Raw genomic sequence first — 22,340 nt, 5'->3', positions numbered from 1 at the left:
GTACAGTGTAGTACTGTACTACTACAGTACTACTACTAATACTAATGTACTTTATCCTGATTTACATATTCAAGTTTCCCCTTTTTTGTTTTTCCTAAAATCATAAAACATCTGACACATTTCAACACTTAGTTTTAGTTTCAAATTAAAAGAGATTGTCGACAAGACAGTCTCCTATGTCTGAGTTATTCTGTGTTTTTTTTTTATTCTGTCTGGATAAAATTATGCCTGAAGGAAGGCTTTTAATGTGAAACATCTGTACAGGAAGTGTTATTAACAGCAAAATAGACAAATTGGGAATTAATGAGTGAATAAAAACAGCATTTTTGGTTGTGTACTTTCTTTAAGAAATACTGTTTTCATTCACTAATTATTTCAAATCTATTCTATTTTTCTGTTCATTTTTAATCACTGTTGAGCCGTCAATGAAACATTTATTAAAGATTAATATTTACATTTATAAACGCAGGCTGGATGGCTTATTAGAAACCAATGATAATTTAAGTGCAGAATAACTTAATAAAAAGGTTGAACACAACCTGGCAACCCAAATTATTACACACCCATAACTGAGCGATAACACATTTTTGAACCAGTAAAAAAACAACTTAACATATAATATGGAAAGGAAGACTGTTAAACAGTAAATAAAACAGGAAGTGTGATATCTGATGATTAGTAAACACTTTATTGGTTCTAACAGATGTTCTAACAGAAGGTTTATCTCATATCAAAAAGAAAAAGAATCCAGATCTCAACACGTTTCACCATCAATGAACAAATTCATCCCTTTGGCATCTTAAACCTCCGTTCTCCTCATATTAACCTCAGGCTGCTGAAGATGAAATTAAATAAAAACAGGCTGAAATTAATCAATAAACTTTTATTTTGTAATATTTGCCACGTCATTTGAAAACAACTGATTCTACTGTAGTGGGTGAATACTACGACGGTACGAAGAACACAATCATTGTGAGGGGATTCCTACGGCGGCCTATTAGGGCAATTGTAGGTAAAAAAATAAATAAATAATGGAGCCGGAGGAGGGGGTTATATTTATAAAAAAAAAAAAAAAAAGCTCAGAATTTCCAAGATTCAAGTCATAACTTTACGAGAAAAAAAATTATATTTTCTGAATTTAGAGTGATAAATTTACGAAAAAAAAAACTCATTTATGAGAAAACATTTTTATAGTCTCTGAGTTTAAAGTGGTTAATTACGAAAAAAAAACAAACTAAAATTTAGAAAGAAAATACTTGAATATTTTGTGACCTTAAAGTGGTAAATTTAAGAAAAAAAACCCTCAAATTTACAAGCAAATACTTGAATATTCTCTGAGATTATCTTGAAAATTCAGATTGTTTTCCTGGAATATTACCCCCGGCTCCGTACTCTTTATTTTTTTTTGGCCTTAATACGCCGTCACAGATATCTGTCATTCAAGTTGATTGGATTTATATAAGTTAATAACAGGTGAATTAAGTGCAGACCCTGACTGTGTTTCGGTGCTTTAGTGTTTGTTTTACAGATTAGCAATTGTACGGAGTCCAAACTGTGCCAAAACTGAAGAGACTTCAGAAAGAGTAGTTCAATATCTAGGTATAAATATACAGATTTCTTTGTGAGAGTGAGATGTTCAATCCACTGTCTGTGTGTTAAAGACAGATTTAGGATGTGGTTAGCCTAGCTTAGCAAAAAATTGTCCTAGCAGCCCCCCTAAAACCTCGAACTGTGTTTTTTATATTTGTTTGTTTACAAATTAAACAAAGGAGACAAAGTATTACTAGTAAGATATTTTTTAAAACTATTTCCCCATGCTTCCTGTCTTTATGCTAAGCTAAGCTAACCACATCCCGACTCCTGACTTTTGATGGAGCGAGACTAGCAGTTTCCCCTTGCTTTCAATCTTTATGCTAAGCTAAGCTAACCATGTCCTGACTCCAGCTCTGTATTAAACACAGACCGTGAAACTGATATCCGTCCAAACACCTCATTCTCAATGAGCAAGTAAACTTGAAAAGATATTGGAAAGATATGGAATTGCTCCTCTAGCTAGGCTAGCAGTTTCCCCCCGCTGCCAGTCTTTGTGCTAAGCTAGGCTAACCACATCCTGACTCCAGCTCTGTACTTGCAGTAACACACAGACTTGAGATTGATTTCCAATTCAACATCTGACTCTCAGAAAGAATGTAAGATATTGAATTACTCCTCAAGCTAGGCAAGCAGTTCCCCCCCCGCTTCCAGTTTTTATGCTAAGCTAGGCTAAACCGATCTCTGTACTGGGAAGACTGCTAAAGACTTGTATTTTCAGACAATTTACACAGAAAGCAAAAATAAGACAAAGTTTGCAAACAATTTTTCAACATTAGCTTAAACAAAAACTACTGTTTCTAATGTCAAAATTAAAGTTTAACTGATTTTTATACTAATTTTCCAGCTTTTTAAACATCAAGTTAATGTCACATTTTGGTTTTGTTGCCTCAAAACAAGAGTTTTTTTTAATAGATGCCATTATAAATTGTTCAGTAATCTTAAAACAGACCAATTTCATCCTGACGTTGCATTTTGAGAGATATTATTGTACTGTATGGCCACATTTAATTGAACACTTTTAGGCACTTTCTCTGGAGGTTTTTCCAAAGTTTCTGGGAGAAAATAAGAAATTTAAAGCTTTAAATCAGATAAAACATAACAAATAACACACTGAACATCACAATGATTTAAACAGTGGAAACAACAAAGAGGGGCGTCACAATATCCAAAGTCTTAAAGAACAAGCGTCTGTACAGAGTCAACGATTAACTATCAGACAGTTTTTACAAATAGATCTCGCCGCCTCTCTCTGATTGGTTACAGCTCCTTCACAGTATTGATCGCAGCGAAGCGTTTGCATAATCAATTTGTCGACCGATCGTCCTGAATTGTCACAAATGCTTGAATATAAAATTAAATGGAGCTGCTTCTGTACACGGGCAAATTCCTTTTGTTTTTACATGTGCTGTACATGAATGATGATCGAGTTTATGTGTTTTTTATGGAAGCTCATCACCGCCGAGAAAAGAAAAAAATAGAAAAATAAAATGTAAATAAAAATACTCATAAATAAATAAAATATTTGACATTTTAAGTCAGAATTTGTGAGATTTATCAGGCCAAAATTATAAGTGAAACGGTTGACTTACTATGTCACAATTATCAATATTTTGAGATACTAAATAAAAAAATTATGAGACTTATCAAGTCAACAGTAAAACTTTAAATTTAAGTCAAATCATGAGATACTAAATCAAAATACATCAAATATAGTGATAGTAACTGAAAATTCTGACTTTTTAGTGGAAATTACGAGACTTTTTAGATCAAAATACTGAGAAACGGAGGCAAAAGTATGATAACTTAAAATCATGATAAATAAAAACACTCATGGAATTATCTAAAGCCAAAATTTGATTTACAATGTGAAAAGTTTGAGATACTCAAAAACTACGTATTAGGGCCATAGTAGGGGGAAAAAAAATATTATGCAACCGGTGTAGGGGGGTAAAATTCTAAGAAAATACTTTCCGAGATTAAAGTGGTAAATTCACGAGAAAAAAAAATCAAATTTAGGAGAAAAAAAAAACTTGAATATTTTATTATTATAAAGTTATAAATTTGCGAGAAAAAACTCAGAAATTCTCTGAGACTGAAGACACAAATTTACAAGAAAAAGTAAACTCAGATTTTTTTTTTTTCAAGGCTCAATCGCTTTACTTCACAAGGTTGGACCAACGTCATCACGCCACAGACGCCGCCGCTTGCCGTGTATTACTCCTGCAATGGATGACCTCATCAAATTATATTTTGCAATCAGATTTAGCGATAAGGAAACACTGTTTATTTTATCACAGAATCATCAGATTATCATCAACATCCTGACTTTGAAGAGACATCGAAGCCGTTAATTGGACCGATTCAGAAGAAAATATACTGATTTCAGTTTTTGTAAATTTGGGATTTTTTTCTTTTTAAATTTACCACTTTAATCTCAGAAAATAAAGTTTTTGTTTTTTCTCGTTAAAACACTTTAATATCAGAGAATAATGTTTTTTTCGTAAATTTAACACTTTGATTTCACAATATCCAAGTTTCTTTCACGTAAACCGTTTTGAGATTTTTTGTAAATTTAAAAGAAAAAACTCAACAACTTTAATCTCAGAGTTTGTTCTCTGAATATTACCCCTCACTCCCGGCTCCATAATTTTTTTCTTTTTTTTTTTTACCTAGAATGGCGCTAGTACACCGTCGTAGTGTAAAGTATGATAAGTTTCTCTTTTTAAATTTACAAGGTCAAACTTCTGAGATATAATGTCAAAAGTTTGACTTAGTCAGAAATACAATAAATAAAAATTCTGATAAACAGAAACACTAGCAAGTCAAAACAATGAGATTCTAACAGAAAATTATGACTTTTGAAGTCACAACTATGTAATACTAAGTCAAAATCAAACTTATGAGTAGCATCTCATAATCTTTATAGAATGAGTATTTTTATCATTTCTAAATTTCAATCCTTTTTTTTAATTTTCTGGCAGAAATGATCTTCCATATATAGTTTCCAGATGGGAGTGAAGATTAAAAAACTAAACCTAGGAACTTTATTTACATGTTTTAACATCTTATTCTCTTATTTACATTTTGTTCCTCCATTTCATGTTTTTCATTTCCATCTGAAATTAAACATATTCGTCGTATTTCCTGGAAACTAAAATATTCCGTTGACTTCTATCCGGTCTCAACACAAACTCACCATAAAGGGGCTTAAATATCTACATCCCATCAGGTAACAAATATAAAGAGTGGTTGACATGTTATTGGCTTTTCAATTTTCTGAATAAACCTGAAGATGCAGATGGAGTCGGTCTGTGAGAGCGTTTCACTTCAAACTTTAAATCCGTTCCCTCAACACATAAAAAAAAAGAAGAAAAATCAATGCCACATTTGTAATAAAAATAAAACAATTCAGCCCAAATTTTTTTAGTCCATTCTGTGGCAGCAGCATCCAAAGAAAACCCTTAAATCTAGTGTGGATTGAAATGTGAAGGTTGGACTATAATAATAATAATAATAATAATAACCAGATGTTTTCATACATCACCCTCACATCTGTGTTTACCTCTAAAAGCCTTTGTCCTCTCGACTCCACAAAACGTCTTCCGACCTTCAGTCGAGCTCTTCAGTCCTCGTGGACAGCTCGTCTCTGGAGGGATCGTCTGTCCGCCGAGCTTCCGTCCACGTCCCGACTTCAGACAGACTTAGTTATGCGTTCACTCTTTATAAGTGCAAAAGCAGCTCCTATGCTAAGGTCCTTATTTTGTAGTTTAAGTGGCCTGTACGACCACTTCCTGTGAAGTGTCCAAAGTGAACTTCCAGTTTTATTTCCTACAGTTTGGCTCGCTGAAAGAACGCCTGAAGAGACAGAGGACAATCATCAGGTGATCAATAAACAAACTGAGAACCAATCAGGCTCATTATTGATTAGAATAAATACCTTAATGTAGTTTTTCAGGACTTTGATGTCTGGCTGCTGAAGCACTTGACAAAGTTCCTGTAATATCAAGTTAACAACATTAGAAACTGGAAAAAACAACAACACTTGAGTGTTTTATCTGCATTTATATTTTTTATTCGGTAGCCACAATAAAATATAGGCAAAGTTATGAGTTTCAGCTTCTTTTTACGCTTTATTTTCACCCCAATCACAACCTTTTTGCATATTTTCTAACGAGGTACTGAAGGTTTTTAGTTTTATCTGTATATTCTTGTTATTTTTTGGAAATATTGCATAAATTTATGATTTTACTCTTGAGTTTTTTTCTTTGAATATTACCTCCTCTCCCCTGGCTTCATAATTTCTTTTTTCTTTTTTTACCTACAATTTTGCCCTAATACGCCGTCGTAGTGTAAAGTATGAAAAGTTTGGCTTTTTAAATCACATTATGAGATTTACAAGGTCAAGCTTCTGAGATATTAAGTCAAAAGTTTGACTTACTCAGTCAGAAATATGATAAACAAAAATGATGATAAACAGAAACACTAGCGAGTCAAAATAATGAGAAAAATTATTTATTGACTTTTGAAGTCTCAATTATGTAATACTAAGGCAAATTTGTGAGAAACAAAATCAAATTTATGAGGAGTTCGTCAGAACTTTAACTCTCATCATTTTTACTTAATGAGTATTTTTATAATTTCTAACTTTAAACATTTTATTTATTTTCTGGCAGAAATGATCTTCCATATTGAGTTTCCAGATAGGAATGAAGATAATTCACAGATTTCCACCTCAGTGAAAGAAATAACTTCTCATGTTAAAGGAAAAGTTTGAGGGTCGTCTCACCTGTGAGATTTCTGGAGACACCTGCAGCGACGGTAAATACTCCTGCTGCAGGAACTGGATGAACTCCGGCCCCTGAAACAAAACATTACACGGCTTAACAACAACTCCTCCATAAATCTAAGATATGTCTAAAATAATGAGCAATATTTTTAATCTGTTTTTACCCTTTTGAGATGAATCGTTTTCAGCGTGAGTGCACACTCTGACAGCGTCTGAAACACAAAGCACAGCGCTGCTGAACTCTGTTCAGACTCTAAAATCTGGTGTTTTGTGGCTGGAGTCTGGTACGGGAACTCACCAGGACGGTCTGAGCGTCTGAGAGGTCAAAGGTCGGTTTGAGAGGAGCCATGAAGCACGCAGGAACGATATTTTTGTAGATGAAGTCGGGGAAACCCACCATGCCGTCTTTACCTCCTGGAGATTTCATTAGAACATATTAAGAACAAGGAATCAACCTGAACCCGTTTAGTTAACCAGCAGAGTTTTCTTCTTCTTCTCACCCCACAGCTCCACCAGTTTGGAGAGGATGATGAAGCAGGTCTTCTGAGCGATGGGGTCGGGGAAGTCCACGGCTCCCTGGATGATGGTGAATACCACTCGCTCGATGTTTTCTGCTCCTGAAAAACAACAACAACATTCACACCATCAAATAACTTCAAACTTTGGCAGCAAAGTTTGCCTGCAACTCTTATCAAGTCTTATCAAAAGAAAACTGAGTTAAAGGGCGGGTCCATTTAAATGTTTAACATCCACTCAGCCGTTATCAGACAGCAGTGATGAAGGTTAGCACAGGAAGCTAATCAATAAGGTTATAATAATGTGAACGTTAGCAATAGCCGAGTCAACGTTAGCTGTGATCAGTTTGGAAATAACTGAAAGAAGTGGGGTTGTATGTATACTCCGTGTTCTGAGAGGTCAAATTACTGGTTTTGTGAATGGAGTCTGGTGGCTTTGAAGAAAAGGCAGAAAGGGCTGTCTGATGGTGAGGTAAAGGGCCGTCTGACGGTGAGGTAAAGGGCCGTCTGACGGTGAGGTAAAGGGCCGTGTGACGGCGAGGTAAAGGGCCATCTGACGGCGAGGTAAAGGGCTGTGGATGGGAGCAGCAGAAAAACAGAAGTGTACACTGTATTTAAAACATTTTCACCGCTTTACCTCGCCATCAGAGAGCCCTTTCTGACGGGGAGCTGAAGCCCTTATATCTTTGTCCTCAAAGCCTCCAGACTCCATTTACAAAACCAGTAATTTTCCCTCTCAGAACAGGGGAGTAGCTGGTCTACTGCTGCATCCATCAGTTAGTTAGTTTGTGTAATTGTGTGGCTTTCTGATCTGAACTAACGTGGCGTCCGCAGCAGTGCGTTGCTTAGCTCCTTATCGGTGTATAACTCACCCTGGTTGGCCATCACCTCGTTCATCCCACTTCCTGTGACGGTCTGGATGAAGGTGAAGTAGCTCCTCCTCAGCATCTGCTTCTCCAGAGCCGCCGCCTGGTCGTTGTCCTCCGCCGGCCGGCCCAACACCTCGAAGATGGCGAGCACCAGCGGCATGAAGACCTGCTGCAGGAAGGGAGAAACCTGCCGCTGCAGCGGGAGGAAAAACAACATATTAACCAGCTGTAATAATCAGTTTAACGAAGGCGTAATTGAGTTTCTCTGCGTACCTTGAACTTGGCGGTGATCTGGCTGATGAGCGGGATGAACTCCTGCAGGTCTTTGGCCTCGCAGTCCTTCAGCATGTGCTCGGAGGCGGCGGGGACGAAGGGCAGCACCTCCTCCTCCATGCAGATGATCATGCGGTGCAGGAAGGAGCGGACCGAGCTGCGTAGCGTCCCCCGCTGGACGGGGCAGCTCAGCGCGGGCAGGAAGGTCTGTAGACAGTCCCTGTAGACCTCCGTGCAGCCGCAATGCTTCACCGTCTGCTTGTTACTGAACGCTTTGCTGGTCCGACTGCAAAACAAGAGACGAGACGGGACCATGAGGTCACAACCAAACTGAAAAAAATCACCTTCAGGTGCTGTAGAGAAACATTGAGGAGCCAAACAATGAAACATCTGGATCATAGCGGTCACCTGGCGAAGCCGACGGCGTGGCTCAGACAGTCGGCAATCACGGTCTGCCGCTCCTCCTCCGTCTCCTGCGACAGCTTGGCAAGCAGAAGGCGGAAGGCGTCCATTAACGGCAGCAGCAGGCTCCTCATCAGCGCCTGTTTCCTCTCCACGGGACTCTCTGCGTTCACGATCAGCACGCCCGCCGCCTCAAACATGAACAGCTGGTCGTCGCTGGTCAGCAGCGCCAGGAAGCCGTTCTCCTGGACAGGCAGTAGGAGAGGGAGACGGCGTCAGTGAGGTAGATCAAATTATGTTCACCAGGCTGCTTCCTGTCTGTGAATGATGATACTTACAGGAGGAGCGAGCTCCAGCAGGTCCTGGATCCGGGTCAGGATGTCTTCAACGAACGCATTCATGTGTTTACTGTCAACACAGAGAGGCACCGACGTCAACACAGAGAGGCACCGACGTCAACACAGAGAAGCACCGACGTCAACACAGAGAAGCACCGAGGTCAACACAGTCAGGAGGACTGACGGACATTTAACAGAACATCTAGCAGCCCGGTCAAGATGTGCTTAATGTGGACAAGAGCTCCTCTAACTTTGGAGAAAATGTATGTTATTCGATATTCTGTTTTATTATGAACATACATCTGAAATTCAATTTTCCAAGAAAAAAAAGTTACAAAAAGAAATTGTGTTTTAGGGGTGTCGCCATATACTGTTATTGATAATAACCTTGATATTTAAATCTGAATTAAGTATCAGCTGAGTGAAGCAGGACTCACTGCAGTGTCTTGATGAACCTGGAGAAGAGGTAGGCCACTCTGCTGCGGACCTTCGGGCTGTTGTGTCTCAGTCCTCTTTGGTCCAGAAACGCCATCTGACAGTGAACACAACATGCTCTCATTTAAACACCTTCAGCTACAACAGTCACGGTACAAACCTAAACACTATATGTATTTAACACGTCACTCACCAAGACATTAGGGATGTGTTGAGGCTCCACGAGGAAGAACTTATCGTATCGGACGACGGTTTCGAAGAACTCCAGAGACACGGAGCTGTGCTGGTAGCTGCTGACGCTGCACGACACCAGCTGAGGGTTCAATAATAAAATACATTAATACTTGTCCCTGTTACTGTTTCCACGTGATGAAACATCCATCGGCAGAGTCATGTGACTGACCGTCCTCATCATGTCCTGCAGGGCGCTCGTCTTTGCCGTGTCTCCGTTGAAGTGAGCGCCGTGCGACGCCGGCAGAGCCTCGCCGAGCATGTAGAGCAGCCTGATGGCCACCTCCACCTCCATGAACGGAGCCGTCTGCCACGTCCTGAAACACAAACTCTGCATCAACGTCTGGTGTCTGACTGGAGGGAAACCCAGCAGGATCTATGATTTACATCCTCCAGATCTCAGTAAACCTGTTCCCATCATGAACGGCTCGAGCCCTTTTGTCTCCGGGCCCTTTTGGCCCTTTTGAGCCCTTTGTCCACGGTGCGGTGAGGTCCGGGCGGGGAGCCCTGTAAAGCTGCGGCAGCGAGCCACCTTCGCCCTGAGCCTTTCCAAGCCGACCTAGAGCCGGTGGCGGCGCACCGTCTCGTATGTGGGACTCCCCAGCCTGCCGTGTGTCGCTCACACCCTCCAGCTGGCTGTTAACGAGGATCTTTTGACACAGAGAAGTACTCGTATCGGTACTCGGTATCGGCGAGTACCCAAATGTAAGTACTTGTACTCGGTCTGAAAAAAAGTGGTATCGGTGCATCCCTAGTTCCCAGGATTAAAAACCAGCAGGAATCTGTGATTTACATGTATGTATGACCTCAGGTCATCATGAACAGGTTTACTGAGTGCTTCCAGCATAAGAAACCCAGCGAGTTGAAACAGCTTCTAGTTCAGCTTAGGGCACTTTCACAAGCCAACATTTAGTCTGTTTAAATCAAACTGTTGCGGGTCGTTTGGGCGGTTGTGAACGCAGTAATCATACTCTGGTGCAGACCAGAACCACCGGGCTGAGACTGCTTGTGAGTTTTAAATTGTTATGTTTTGTTTTATGTCTGCGACCGTGTAACTGTGCTGCTGCCTATCTTGGCCACGACACTCTTGAAAAACAGGTTTTTAATCTCAAGCTCCTGACTTCCCCATCGCCTCTAGTTGATGACTGGACCCAGACATACCGTCTTTTTTCTTCTAGGTAGATAGGTAGATAGGTAGATAGGTAGATAGGTAGATAGGTAGATAGGTAGATAGGTAGATAGGTAGATAGGTAGATAGGTAGATAGGTAGATAGGTAGATAGGTAGATAGGTAGATAGGTAGATAGGTAGATAGGTAGGTGTCTCACTGCATGGTGTTGGTGAAGACCCGTCGGACGGCCTCCAGCAGCAGTTCAGGAGAAACCTGAGCCAGACGGTCCAACAGCATCTTCAGCTGCTTCCTGTACTCCACGAACATCGCCTCGTCTTCACCCTGACGGACAAACAACCATCATGTTCTCAGAGTTTAACAGATAAACAGAGAATATAACGAACATCGCATCGTCTTCAACCTGACGGACAAACAACCATTGTGTTCTCAGAGTTTAACAGATAAACAGAGAATATAACGAACATCGCATCGTCTTCAACCTGACGAACAAATAATCAGAAACCAACAACCAGAGGATCTGATGATGTTTCATGTTCTCGGAGTTTAACGGTCGACAGAGAATAAAAACTAACTCACCTCGTTTTCAAAGTTGTACTCGTCGTCATACGTCAGTTTCTTCATGACAGCCAGCATGATGGCCTGCAGGTGAAATGGCAGAAGTATTCATTATTTCAAACCTCAAACTAGACGATCAATAATGTGACAGCTTTGTTAATAAACAAAGACTCACTTCGATGCTGGTTTTCTGCTGGTCGGTCAGTTGAGGAAGCTACAAAATAAAACAAAAACACATGAATTCTCTGACTAAAGCTTTATTTTTATCATGAAGAATATGATACGGCACCACCAAGACATTGATCTATTATATTTATATTTATGTGTGACAAAACTGCTGTTTCCAAGATTAATTTTTAACCTCAATTTTCAGGCAAATAAAGTAAAATTAAATCAAATTAAGGGCTCAAAAATATGGAAATTTCCCAAAATTTGGAAACATCTACATTTCCATGAGAACTCTCGTCTGCTGAAGAAAACAGTGTGTCACTATCAAAAGCTCCAGAACAGCTACTAAATGGACCTTTTGGTTTGTTTTCTATCAAATAAGATTAAAAAGGCAGCAACTGAGAAACTAGAATCAGGAAATCTTTAACATTTCTGCTTTAAAATCATTATAAAACTAGTTTATTTTCCGTCTGATATTTCCTGAATATTCCCAGACCTACACGCCGGACTATAATATTCCCAGACTCTGATTGGTCCAGGGTGCAGTGTCGCAGCATCCTCACCTGTTTGAGGACGTGCAGGTATTCGTAGCAGAAGCCGACGATGTTGGCAGAGATGTCGTCGTCCTCGTGCACCAGCAGCTGCAGCAGCAGCGGCACTTTGCTCTCCACGGCCTGCAGCGTCGCCGCCGTGTCCTTCACGTTGCCGCTCTTGGCCAGTTTGGTCCAGCTGAGCACCAGACTCTGACCCATCCCGTTCACCAGCCGAGAGAACTTGGCCAGGAAGTCCACGTCCTCCTCCTGACGGGGACAGGAAGTGGAAAATAAAAACACATCCAGGAAGTCAGCAGGAAAAAGGGCCAGACCTCTGGGTGTGAAAATAAACCTGAAGCTCTTATCTCTCATATCGCCACTGACCTACAAAAACCAACAACAAACCGACCAGAGTTTGACTTTCTGTGCAGCAGAGAGTGTTTTAACACAATGAGCAGCGTTTCCCTGAGAACAACTGGTAAACATTTTAATAAAATAATAGCTAACAAGTACGATAAACAAACTGGCTCACATCCTGTCCTCCTCTGCATCGCCTCGGCCGCCACGATGACGCCGTTTGTCTCTTTAAACAACTTAAATATTTCTGACTGTTCTGGATTTTTCTCTGGTTCTTAGAAGAGCGTCTTACTGCAACTTCTCCACTACAACTGAAGAGAATAATGATTTAGTCTATGAAAGATAAACAACTATGAAAAGATAAACTAACAAAAATAACAGCACAACATTCAGAAACACAACACCTATACTCTATATGATTAAGGGACATCATCATCAACCTTAAAGGTCCCACATCGTGCTCATTTTCAGGTTCATACTAGTATTTTGTGTTTCTACTAGAACATGTTTACATGCTGTAATGTTAAAAAAACACATTATTTTCCTCGTACCATCTGCCTGAATATACCTGTATTTACCCTCTGTCTGAAACGCTCCGTTTTAGTGCATTTCAACGGAATTGCGTTGCTAGGCAACAGCTTGAGTCCATGTTTACTCCCTGTCAGCTGATGTTATTTGCATACACTGCAGCAGGAAATAAATTGGGACACATTTAGAATGTTTACGTTTAAAACCGTGTAATGGTCTAAATATTGTATATTTGTGACATCACAAATGGACAGAAATTCTAACGTCTTGTTTCAAACGCACAATTTCTGAATACGGGCTGTGTGTATTTCTCCGTATATTGAGCGTTTTGATAGTTAAACAGTATCTATAAAGCACTTAAACCTGCTTTATAATGTAAAAGACATGAAAATCGCACTTTTTACAATATGGGACCTTTAAATGTCAAGTTTATCTCTTAATATCTACATATTTATTTATTATAAAGAACGAATTAAATCAATAATTCATCCTATGTCAATATAATGGTTGGGGAAACACTGATAAGACATTTTCTGAAATAGATTTTTGAGTAGAAATTTAAAGAAAGGTAATTAAGAAAATAAACAAAGACATAATCTATAAATATGTAATATGTCGTCACCAAAAAAAAATGGTTTTCAACAATCTTTTCTTTTGTCATAATAATATGAAAATTTTCTTTCAGAAATTCGTATTTTCGTCTAATTACTCAAATGTGCACCTACTGTACTTTTACATTTTTGTCCAGCTTTCAAAATGATTTTTGTCAAGTCAGTAAACCTAAAGTTTACTTATTTTAATGTTGGAAGAAGAAAGAATAACTCTATTTTTGTTAATATCACAAAAACATGCATTTTTGTAGAAATGGTTATGAATTTGACAGAGAATGACACGACAAAAATAACTATTTAGAGAAATTCCTGTTAAAATGCACGTCTGATAAAGATGATGTGAGGCACATTAACGCTTGCTTGGTAAAAATAATCTAAATAAGAAAATATATAAACCTGTAAATACTGTATAAACACTGCTGTTTTAATACTTTTCACATTATGACAAGATATTTTCATGTGCTGTCACGTCTCATTCATTAGGAAACTTTCTAGTTATTATTACACAACACCAACTTATTTTAAGAAGTATTCTTATTCATTTCTTATTCATATCATTCTGGCATTTATATAACACACTTAATAGATCCCACTCAGCATTTTGTATTAATTTATTTACACTGTGGTTATTTGTTATATATTGCATATCTTAATGCAAATATTTGTACATATTTCTTATATTCTCACTTCTTATTTTTAATTTTGTTACTTATATATTGTGTTTATATAGTACTATTATGTACCAGATTCACGTTACAAACTTCTTTATTTCTATTTTCTTACATTTCTTTATGTTTATATTAGAGCTTTTAGTTTATATAAGAACTGTAACGCCACAATTTCCCCCCACGGATCAATAAAGTGATTCTGATTATCTCATTATTTATCTCTTCTAGCGATATATTTAAATAAAGCAGTCGAACCTGCTCGACGTTGAAGAACCCGGCCGACTGCAGGACCTGGCACAGAGACTCCACCAACTTGGTTTTATCCACGGGGTCCATCCCTTTGTTGACTATTTCAAACAGGCAGTCGCAGGCCTCCTCTCGGAGCTCCTCCACCGACATCTGGCTCAGCAGCAGGTTCACGAACCTGAAGAATTATACAGAAAACTATTATAGTAAAAATACTGTTATTATAACGATGAATCAGCAGCAGGTTCAAAAACCTGGAGACACAGAAATAAACACAGAAAACTATTACAGTAAATGAAAACGATGATTTCTGTGGCTGACCGGTCGTTGGCGATGAGGTTGAGGTCGATCCAGGACACGAAGGCTCCGACCACCTCCAGACACTGACAGGTGAGCTCTGGGTGGGTCTGCTGGTACGTCTGCAGGATCTGGAACCAGGACTCCACCAGGTTGGGGATGCACTGCTCCCGCATGCCGTCTTTGATTAACATGTTTCTACGCGTCTCCTGAAGGAAACATTCAACACCCGTTAACCACCAGAAGAGCCTCTGAGCTAACGGCAAAACAATAAAATCACAGAGAGCGCCTTACGTCAGGCATGTGCAGGATGTCTCGGTCCACCACCTCGGCGTCGATGGCCATCAGCGTCCTCAGGTAGATGTCGATGCCGTGGGGGTTCAGACCCACCAGAGACAGGATGTCGAAAAAGAACTTGGGCCACAGAGTCAGGTACTCCATGACGAAGGTGAGGGCGAACACCTGGGCCGCCTTGTTCCTGATGAACGGCTTCTCAGGGTGGGCGTGCATCAGCTGCAGGCAACCAGCAGGGACAAGAAAACCCATCAGCACATTCTCAGGTACACAAACAATATTTTATTCTGTGTACAGTTATTTGATATTTTAGTTAAAATATATAGAATTAAAAGCAACCATGTTTAACTTTTTTTCTGAATACATAGAAGCAGATAAACTGGAGCCATAATGTTTATTATCTTTTATTTTCCTCTCTCTTTTTTCTTATTTATTGTCTTATTTAATGCCGTTTGGTTCATCTTGTTTTTACTTTTAGGAGACGTCTTTAAAAGGAAGTTCTCCTGCAGTTTTTAATGAATACTAGAGCTGTCAAATTTAACGATACATTGTGTATTATGCAAACACTTTACCTTACATTTTATTAAGAAACTAATATTTTTATTGCACCACAGATAGAGCGCATCTTTTTTTATTGAATAACAAATCAAACAATCTTAAATAAGGTTATCATAAATCATAAATAATAAATAAATAAACTAGCAACATTGTGTGAGTCTTTTCTGCGATAAAATCCTATATCGTCCCATCCGATGAGGTTCCCAACCAAATTTAGAACCAATTTTTTATGTTTTCTAGAAAATACTCAAAATGAAACCCTGAATGTTTGTTTACATCCACTCCTGTTGTGGGAATATTAGTATAATATATACTAGGGCTGTCAAGGTTAACGCGATAATAACGCCTTAATGCAAATTCGTTTTCACGCCAATCACTTCTTTAAAGCATTAACGCAACTTGTGATTTTTAGGTTGTAGTGGGATCAGTTTTAAAGCTAGAGTGAAGATAATAATAAATATATACATACATTTGCATAAAGCAGCATATTTGTCCACTCCCATGTTGATAAGAGTATTAAATACTTGACAAATCTCCCTTTAAGGTACATTTTGAACAGATGAAAAATGTGCGATTAATCGTGATTAACTATTTTAATCGATTGACAGCCCTAGTTCATAAACATTATTATAAACTGATCATGTGTTTGTATCAATGTAGTGCAGTAAAAAAGACATAGATAGACAAAAGATATTTTTCTGACATGGAGCGCAGTACAAGTGTAGAAAATATCAGAACATTTAAATGAGGTACAGCTCTAGAAAGTAAAAGTACATGATGTGGTGTAGTCAGGGTCTGAAATTAACTTTTTTCACTTCCTCCCACTGTGGCAGACAAGTATTGTTTTTGTCTGCCACTAAGATGTTTTATCTGCGAAACGAAGGAATATCATTTTAGATCTGATGTCATTCAATGTTCGATATTCTTTACATAAAAAACATTATATACATGGTAAATTACAGTGTTTAAATTACACCGTGGAGGGAGGGGTAGTGTACACAGTACTGTACTATACATTGTTATTGTCATCTATAGTGGTTATTTGCATAAAAACACACAATTCAAATGATTATGATTATTTAAATATTTGCTTTGATTAAAAGAAAATCTTGGCAAGCTGCTTAGAGCTAGTGTTATGAAGTTAAACAGGTCATAATTCTCTATTTTATATTGATGTGAAAACATCTCCTACAAATAACTGGATTTATTCAAGTTTCCCATCGAAAACTTAATTTTACAAGATTACATTTGAACACCTCATGATAACTTTGTAATTTATCTTTGCCCAATAGTAATTTTTCCTGAGCAGACAGTGAACGTCTCATAATAATAACTGGATGGCACCTCCGTTAACTTTAGCAGCTCCGTTATTTATCCAATCAGGACTGTGCTGCTAACAGCTAACGTTATTAACTCTTCTGCTGATTTCAACACAGGTTTGTTGTTCACAGCATCGCTCTATCAGGGAAATAATAGGGTACATCCCTTCAGGTGTAGTAACGGCACGTTATTGAGCGTTTTTTTTTCTCTCTCTGCCAGGGCCCCGGTCCCAAACAAACTGAGACATGATACAGCGTGCAAATGCATCATTGTGCAGCATAACTGTTGGAACGCATCACTAAGAGGAATCGGTAGTCAAGAAGGCATGAGATGCCAAAAAAGCAGACAACTCAGGGCTCTAGACTAACTTTTCCACTGGTAGCACTGGTGCTACCAACTTTCTCAGTTGGTAGCACAAGCACATGATTTGGTCGCACCCTTTTTTGGGGTTACAGCATGGTATTAATCAATGACCTTGCATGCTAATATATAGTTGTATTAATTTAGCATTTGGTCGAAAAACAAGATTTTGCATAGGGCCCCCAAAAGGTTAGGACCAGCCCTGCTAGCTGCTCCTAAAGTTAGAGGAGCTGCTGGAGAAGCTGTTGTCATGAGGAGAGACGTAGCATGTTGGTACGGACACAATTCATTCATTGCAGCCTTGTTACCCAAAGGGGACAAAGAGAGGAGTAAGTAATTAAATAAGTGGTTAACATCAGTAACATGATTTGAGCTGTGGCGGAGTTTGACTCCTCGTCAACGTAACGTTATTGTCAACTCACTCACTGTGATTGCAAACGTCGGCTGCCGGCTCGTTAGTGAGCGTTAACATCCAACAGTCTAACGTTAGCTAACTGTAACATTACTGGTAACTACTAGAAAGTTTAACTCACTGACTTGAGAATAATTCCCAGTTGACGCTGCAGCTCCTGAGATCAGAGGCCGGCGATATATGTTATATGTGTGTGTGTGTGTGTGTGTGTGTGTGTGTGTGTGTGTGTGTGTACGTGCGGGACGGATCGGGCGCATACACTGTGTATGCCTGTGTGTGTTTATGTTGTCACGGAGGTTTAATAATAACGGTGCGCTACACAAAACGTGCAGTCATTTTCATCATCGAAAGTTTCCACAGAACAGAGAGTGCAGGAGAGGAGAGAGAGGCTGCACCAGTGAGGAACAAAAATAACTGCTTTCATCTGCAATATCCAACGCTCTTACCTTGTTACCAAAATAGTAATGTTCATTCATTCACAAAATGCGACTAGGTCAAAATTTTACTCGCACACTCCCAAAAAAAGGTCGCATATGCGATCATTTTGGTCGCAGTCTAGAGCCCTGCAACTACGGTTCTATATTTCCATCACTAGTGTTTTCCCTGCCTGCCAAAGTGGCGGGTGTCCTGATGATTTCACCCGCCACTGCCAACAATTTACCCGCATTTAGCGGATGGCGGGTGCTAATTTCAGACCCTGGGTGTAGTACATGATGTGGTGTAGTACATGATGTGGTGTGGTACATAATGTGGTGTGGTACATGATGTGGTGTGGTACATGATGTGGTGTGGTACATGATGTGGTGTGGTACATGATGTGGTGTGGTACATGATGTGGTGTAGTACATGATGTGGCGTGGTACCTGACACTGGAGCCACTTCATCAGAGTCTCTCTGATGAGCTGCTGCTGAGCTGAACTAAGACCAGCGTGTCTGCAACACAAACAACAGTAAACATGGTCAGATACGAATCCGTGTTTCTACAGAGAAGATGAAGAGCCACCCTCCTCCTCCTCCTCGTCCTCCTCCTCACCTGAACTTTATCTGATGCTCCAACACTTGGAAGCAGAAGAACTTCACATGATCGTCACTGGAATAAAACACAGATAAAATATGTTTAAACACATCTGAAACTATAAGAGGATGAAATCATTATTATAAAACCTGAGTTGTGTCACTCACTTGTAGATCCCTTTAGCGAGAGCTTCTGCACAAACCTCCCAGGCATCCTGAGACTCCTTCAGCTGCTCAAAGTAGGCCATGGCCTGAACAAATACACACATCAACGATACAGTTTACTGTCAAACCATCAATATGTAACTGCTATGTGCTATGACTATGTTTAGATACACAAAATATTATGTTCTGGCACTTATTCCTAAAAAGACAATATTCCTACTAATCTGTTTACATGTCTAATGAAAATGAATATTCCACTAATATTCCTGTTTACATGCAGCCATTCATACTGTGAATAACGTAAACAACCCTCCATGAGTTACGTCCTGTGGCTACGCCCTGTTTGTTTGAGGATGAGAGGTCAAAACGTAGAGGAATAACTGTATACGTGTGGACGAGGCCTTTAAGATCAGAACTGTGCCATCCACTGCCAGATTAACCCTATATAACGGTATAATAGAGCAGCGTCCTACCCTCTGCCTGTAGCGGGCCTCTATTACGTATAACGGTATAATAAAGCGGCGTCCTACCCTCTGCCTGTAGCGGGCGTCGGCGTTCGGGTTGAGCCCTAGCAGGGCCTGCTCGTCCATGACTGCAGCGACAGACTGGCAGGCCATTCGTGGGTTAGCTTTCCTCCGAGGCGGGTTCACTCCTCTCTGCTGATGGCGGCCAGGTTTCTCTCATCTGGAAACAGGAAGTGCAATAAATATACTGAGTCAATCAAAATATGCTTAAAACGAGCATAAAAAATGTCATCATGAATAATAACTACACGATAAATAATTAAATAATATAGCAACATTGTGCGAGATGAAAACCAAGATGGCGACGGACAAAAACCAAGACTTTTGATTTTGGTTTTGATGCAAGACTTACAGATAGACAGAGTATTCTCACAGTGTGGTATTAGTACTTTTACTGCAGTTAAGGATCTGAATACTTCCTCCCTTGATAATAAAACACTGGCAGGGAACATTTTAGTGCACAATCTATATTTTTACAGTGTTGGAAGGCTTAAGTAAAAGTTGTAATACTACAGTGTAGAAATACTCTGTTCCTGCAACCAAAATGTTACATAAGTAAAAGTATTGGCATCAAAATATACTTAAAGCACAAAAAGTAAAAGTACTCATCAAGCAGAAATGCTCATTTCAGAATAGTATATGTTATTATAATTACTCAGTTACTAGTGGTGGAATGTAACTAAGTACATTTACTAAAGTACTGGTACATTTTGCTGATAATACTTACATACTTTTACTAAGGTTTTGATGCAGGACTTTTACTTGTAACAGAGTATTTTCACAGTGTGGTATTAGTACTTTAATCCTATTAGTAAAGGATCTGAATACTTCCTCCACCACTGTATAATAGTAAAACACTGACAGGGAACATTTTAGTACACAATCAATACTTTTACACTTACATACTTTAACTGCAGTATGGTTTTGAATGCAGGACGTTTACTTGTAGTGGAATATTTTCACAGTGTGGTATTAGTATTTCTATTTAAGTAAAGGATGTAAATACTTCCTCCACCACTCTATAATAGTAAAATACTGACAGGGAACATTTTACTGCAACATCTACTCCAACTTTAACTACATGTAGCTGATAATACTTATATACTTGTACATAAGTAAGGTTTTGAATACAGGACTTTTACTTGTACTGGAGTATTTTGACAGAGTGGTATTAGTACTTTTACTGCAGTAAAAGGATCTGAATACTTCCTCCACCACTCCTGATAACAGTCAGGTGAATAACACAGCTGATGGCCTCTTGCCACCTGATTGTGTGACATCCAGGTGAGCTGACTGATATAAAGGAGTTAGTGAACAATATCTGGTTTGTGTTGATGCCAGAAATGCCTTAAACATGACGAATGAACAGTGACAGCTCTGTTGACTTTAACCTGCATTGTATTGTGTATTAATGGAGGATGGAGAGGATGAACAACCTGACAGCTCATCTTCTCCACATGATGCAACACAACGTCAACACCTCCAGCCTCCATGTTCACTCATTTATAACCAGCCAATAACATCAATATAAACACGTGTACAGAACATTTAAGAGGTTCAATGGCGACAGATCAGACCAGAGTAGTGTGTGTGTGTGTGATGGTCAGACCACTCCTCATAAAGTTGACCCCGCAGTGCTACATGCTACATGCTAACAACTTAGTATACAGAGGAGCTGCTAGCTCCAGCTAGCGTTAGCCTGCTAGCTTCTGAGCTAGACTCCTCGCTGTAGTATTTAGACACTTTAACACTTTAACACACAATAAAACCTCAGTTATCATCTGGGCGCTTCTATTAACATCCACACTGACACTCTGTGATGAATAAAAGCAGTTTAAAAGTGTTATTTTAATTCTTGTTGATCACGCTCCGGTAGCTCAATCACATCACCGCTGTGTGAAAACAATCTACCGTTAACCGTTTATTATTATTTATTATTATTTATCATCGAGCTGAAACACCATAAAACTAACAGCACGTTGTGTCAAACTCACCTTAATTAAACCTTAATTAATCGGCGTCTTTACTCCTCCGTCAGCTCATCGTGGAGCCGCAGAGAAACATCCAGAAATCAGTGGCACGTCGGTTGGACTCACACGACAGTAGAGCAGGAGCAGCGGTGCGGCGGCGTGTCCACTCCGGTTACATCCGGCTCACACCGGAAGAGGTTCACACCGGAAGAGCTTCACTCTTACGTCGACGTAAAAATATAAATATGAATTATTAAATACTATATTTGTTTTATATTTCAACCATAGTTGTATTATATGTGATATATGGCGTGTTATTCACGTTATTTATGACTCTATTCATGACGACATGTGTTTGCTATTTGTTAGCTGCTAATGTTGAAGATGCTGAAGTTGGCTTCAGATTCGTAGGAAAGTTAAAGATCAGATTATTATTGTTAACTCCATTTTAGACATTGAAGTAAAAGCCTTAACTCTATTTAAAACGCTTTGTCACCCTTTGTAAAACCTTAAACTATACATTATATATTTACAGTTTATAATACACACTGTGCTTTAACATGTAGGTATCATACATCCATAAACCCTGCATGCTGCGTATACTGTATATAGACATGTATACATACATATACTTCATGTATATAAAGTAACACTGCACATTGTGGGACCAATAAAGGATAATCTTATCTTAAACAACAACAATTAAATTGTAAACAATACAATTGTAAACAACATATACATGTCCCTATAAAAATATACATTAATTTAATAAATGACACAGCTGTATATTTTTTTTATTAAAATTCATTGATGTAGAAAAGAACAGAGTAGATTGATGTTATTATTATTATTATTATTATTATTATTCAGTGGGTTTAATTTTCTCTCTTATTTCATCTGCACGTGTCTTCCGTTTTCTAGTCTAGACGAGGGTATATTTGATTCTATATACAATCTACTTACTTTATGTTGTCGATGTTTGTATAAAGCAGAATAAATTAAATGTCTATCTCAGTTTAAGCAGTTTTCATCTTATTTTTATTATATTAATTTGTTATCCTATTTTAGCTTGTACTATATAAATAAACTTGCCTTGCCTTCTATTATAGAATAAATACAGGATATGATAAATATATAATAAATTATAAATATATAATAAATTAATAAATAATACATACATGATAAAT

General features: G+C 38.7%; 2 protein-coding genes across 3 annotated transcripts in view; one reads left to right on the top strand and one right to left on the bottom strand.

Moving 5' to 3' along the window:
- Positions 1-1,027, top strand: part of rtcb (RNA 2',3'-cyclic phosphate and 5'-OH ligase) — a 10,233-nt gene extending 9,206 nt beyond the window's left edge. Inside the window, exon 12 of the mRNA XM_037760998.1 lies at positions 1-1,027. This exon is cut by the window's left edge and continues 542 nt beyond it. The gene's annotated coding sequence lies outside the window, so the exon portion shown is untranslated.
- Positions 1,028-1,345: 318 nt separating this feature from the next.
- On the bottom strand, positions 1,346-21,350 carry xpot (exportin, tRNA (nuclear export receptor for tRNAs)). Of its 2 annotated transcripts, XR_005205589.1 has the most exons (26): positions 21,178-21,350; positions 19,190-19,343; positions 18,663-18,745; positions 18,514-18,570; positions 18,344-18,413; positions 14,831-15,049; positions 14,561-14,745; positions 14,249-14,417; positions 11,860-12,096; positions 11,304-11,342; positions 11,150-11,212; positions 10,770-10,894; positions 9,615-9,759; positions 9,405-9,524; positions 9,214-9,308; positions 8,777-8,846; positions 8,445-8,683; positions 8,037-8,322; positions 7,767-7,956; positions 6,880-6,996; positions 6,678-6,793; positions 6,544-6,591; positions 6,380-6,451; positions 5,531-5,587; positions 5,156-5,448; positions 1,346-3,813 (listed from the first exon to the last, which is right to left on the bottom strand). XR_005205589.1 is itself a non-coding variant. In XM_037760974.1 (25 exons), exons 2-25 carry the CDS (start codon positions 19,274-19,276, stop codon positions 5,422-5,424), a joined length of 2,916 nt encoding a protein of 971 aa, XP_037616902.1. In that variant the 5' UTR covers positions 19,277-19,343; positions 21,178-21,350; the 3' UTR covers positions 1,368-5,421. The 2 variants fall into 2 exon arrangements, 1 of the variants encoding a protein (XP_037616902.1); XM_037760974.1 differs by having other exon boundaries at positions 1,368-5,448.
- Between the last annotated feature and the right edge of the window lie 990 nt (positions 21,351-22,340).

The sequence above is a fragment of the Sebastes umbrosus genome, chromosome 23, assembly GCF_015220745.1.
Source record: "Sebastes umbrosus isolate fSebUmb1 chromosome 23, fSebUmb1.pri, whole genome shotgun sequence".
NCBI lineage: Eukaryota > Metazoa > Chordata > Actinopteri > Perciformes > Sebastidae > Sebastes > Sebastes umbrosus.
Note: the sequence above shows the minus strand (reverse complement) of the source record. Positions and strands in the feature narration are given on the sequence as shown.